The sequence below is a fragment of the Tuber melanosporum genome, assembly GCF_000151645.1.
Source record: "Tuber melanosporum whole genome shotgun sequence assembly, scaffold_67, strain Mel28".
Taxonomy (NCBI): domain Eukaryota; kingdom Fungi; phylum Ascomycota; class Pezizomycetes; order Pezizales; family Tuberaceae; genus Tuber; species Tuber melanosporum.
In genome coordinates this window covers 379863-381744 of record NW_003299114.1, presented here as the reverse complement: position 1 = coordinate 381744, position 1882 = coordinate 379863, and the positions used below count along the sequence as shown (strand labels likewise).

The 1882-nt window shown below is 44.8% G+C and overlaps 1 protein-coding gene; it reads left to right on the top strand.

Moving 5' to 3' along the window:
* Window positions 1–1416: 1416 nt before the first annotated feature.
* The window catches only part of GSTUM_00010175001 (uncharacterized protein), a 778-nt gene continuing 312 nt past the window's right edge, over window positions 1417–1882 (top strand). The window contains exons 1-2 of the mRNA XM_002841114.2: window positions 1417–1586; window positions 1673–1835. Of these exons, the coding sequence (XP_002841160.1) occupies window positions 1519–1586; window positions 1673–1835 (231 nt within the window). The 5' untranslated portion in view covers window positions 1417–1518.

Genomic DNA, 1882 nt, shown 5'->3' with positions numbered 1-1882 from the left:
TAGTCGTAATCACAACTTTTTTAGGTCGCCTAACTTTAAACCTTCATATCTTCTTATCCAACCCATAGATGTCTTCCGGAGGACTTCCTACTGATTTACAGAAAGCTATTCCACCAGATTGACCAATATTTCCTCAGTTGCCAACTCTTAATTGCTCTGGATAACAGGATTTCAATCACTGTTATAGTATTGGAATTTATCCGTGTAACTACAATATATTCTGAAACCTAGTTGCAATACTCCTTGAAGTCTAATGGCTTCTATGGTAGTATCCCTTAGAGTTCTAGACTCTTCTGAATATTGTAGGGTGGATGTAAATGTATTGGTCTCTCACTGAGATCCTTTACCATTCGATATCATCTCTTTGTACGAAAACGTCCCATTACCTACAGCCCAAGCCAAAGATGTTACATCTTTGAAGCCTGATACCTCCCTAGGTAGTTGACTGACTTACTCCGTTCTACTTTTCAGACCTAGCCATAGGTCCCCTCTCATAAATCCTGTGAACAGGATCCGGTCGGATGGACAGCGGTGACATATATTGTATTATTCTGACTCCTTCAATTCTGTAGCATTATAATCACAGGATGCAACTGAGATCGATATGTATGATGACATGTGGGTCCTATAACGGGGCTGGAGCAGGGTATTGGAGACTAGGAATTCCAATTCTAGGTGAGGTTACCCTACTTAGAGTGATTCCTAGGTATCAGATCCCGGTATTCCTAACAGAAACCCTTTTGAATACCATGGGCTCCACAATAAACCCTTCCGGATACCATGCCTAACTTGGTAAAAATATTCTATAGCCGCTTTGTCCAAAAATACATATTATTACGACTTTGATTGGATTTTAGTATTTAACTTGACATAAATATACTCAGTCTTGTTGTAAAAATAATAATATAGGTTTTATAGGTTTTATGGGGGTGCCTAAATTGGTCAAAAATATGCTTTCTTTTTTTAGATTCTGTTAGCTTTGTGAAGAAGATTACATGGTATTGGAATTAGTGAGATCTTGCTGATGTCTGAGTCTGAAGCATCATAGAGTATATCAACTTCAGGTATTTTAAGTTGGCTTGGTGTGTGAAAAGCTGCCCTTTGTGGGGTTTGCAAGGTTCTTCTACTTGGTGAAAAGATGTCTCCCAAGGGGTTACAGAATGTCTGGTCACGGAGCCAAACCTGGCTCCAAGAGTCTGTTTACGGCTTCAATATGCTGCTTTGGGGCTGTCCGGAACATCATCTAAGATCATTGCGAGTGAGTCCTTATGACAACGCGTCTGTCTTACCCGATCGGGGTAACAGACGCACCAAGCGCAACCCAACGCCAAAAAAACGCCAAAACCCTTCCCTCCTTTTGCCTCCACCTGTTTTACGTGTACCGGTACTATAAACAAATTTTACAACCCACCAACCCCACACCACCCCACGAACAAACGCAAGTTTTATCATAACCATACCATACCAAACCCCTCCCCCCCCCAAATCGCCACCACGCCCAAAAAAAACCCCGCCAAGATGTCCCAGGACACTACCTTACGCGCGGAGGTGAACCGCCGCCTTCTAGAATCCGGGGAGCTTGAACGGTTAAACCTTTTCGTTTTCCCTTCTTTTACCCCTCCTTCCACCTCCCTCGCTCCCCCCACCCACCCCCCGCTAACGGTTTCCGTAGCCTAGAAGCGCTCTTCCTGGACCTCCTGAGGGAGTCCGGCTGGTACGAGAACACGAGGAATACGTGCGCGGAGAAGCTGCGCAGCGGGGAATTGGCCGGCGGCGGATTCAATCGACTTACGGAGGAGGTGGAACGGGAGTGTCGGGAGAAGGTGCCCGAGGAGGTGACTAAGACGAGTACGGTCATCTTACGAAAATTAATGTTTGTACC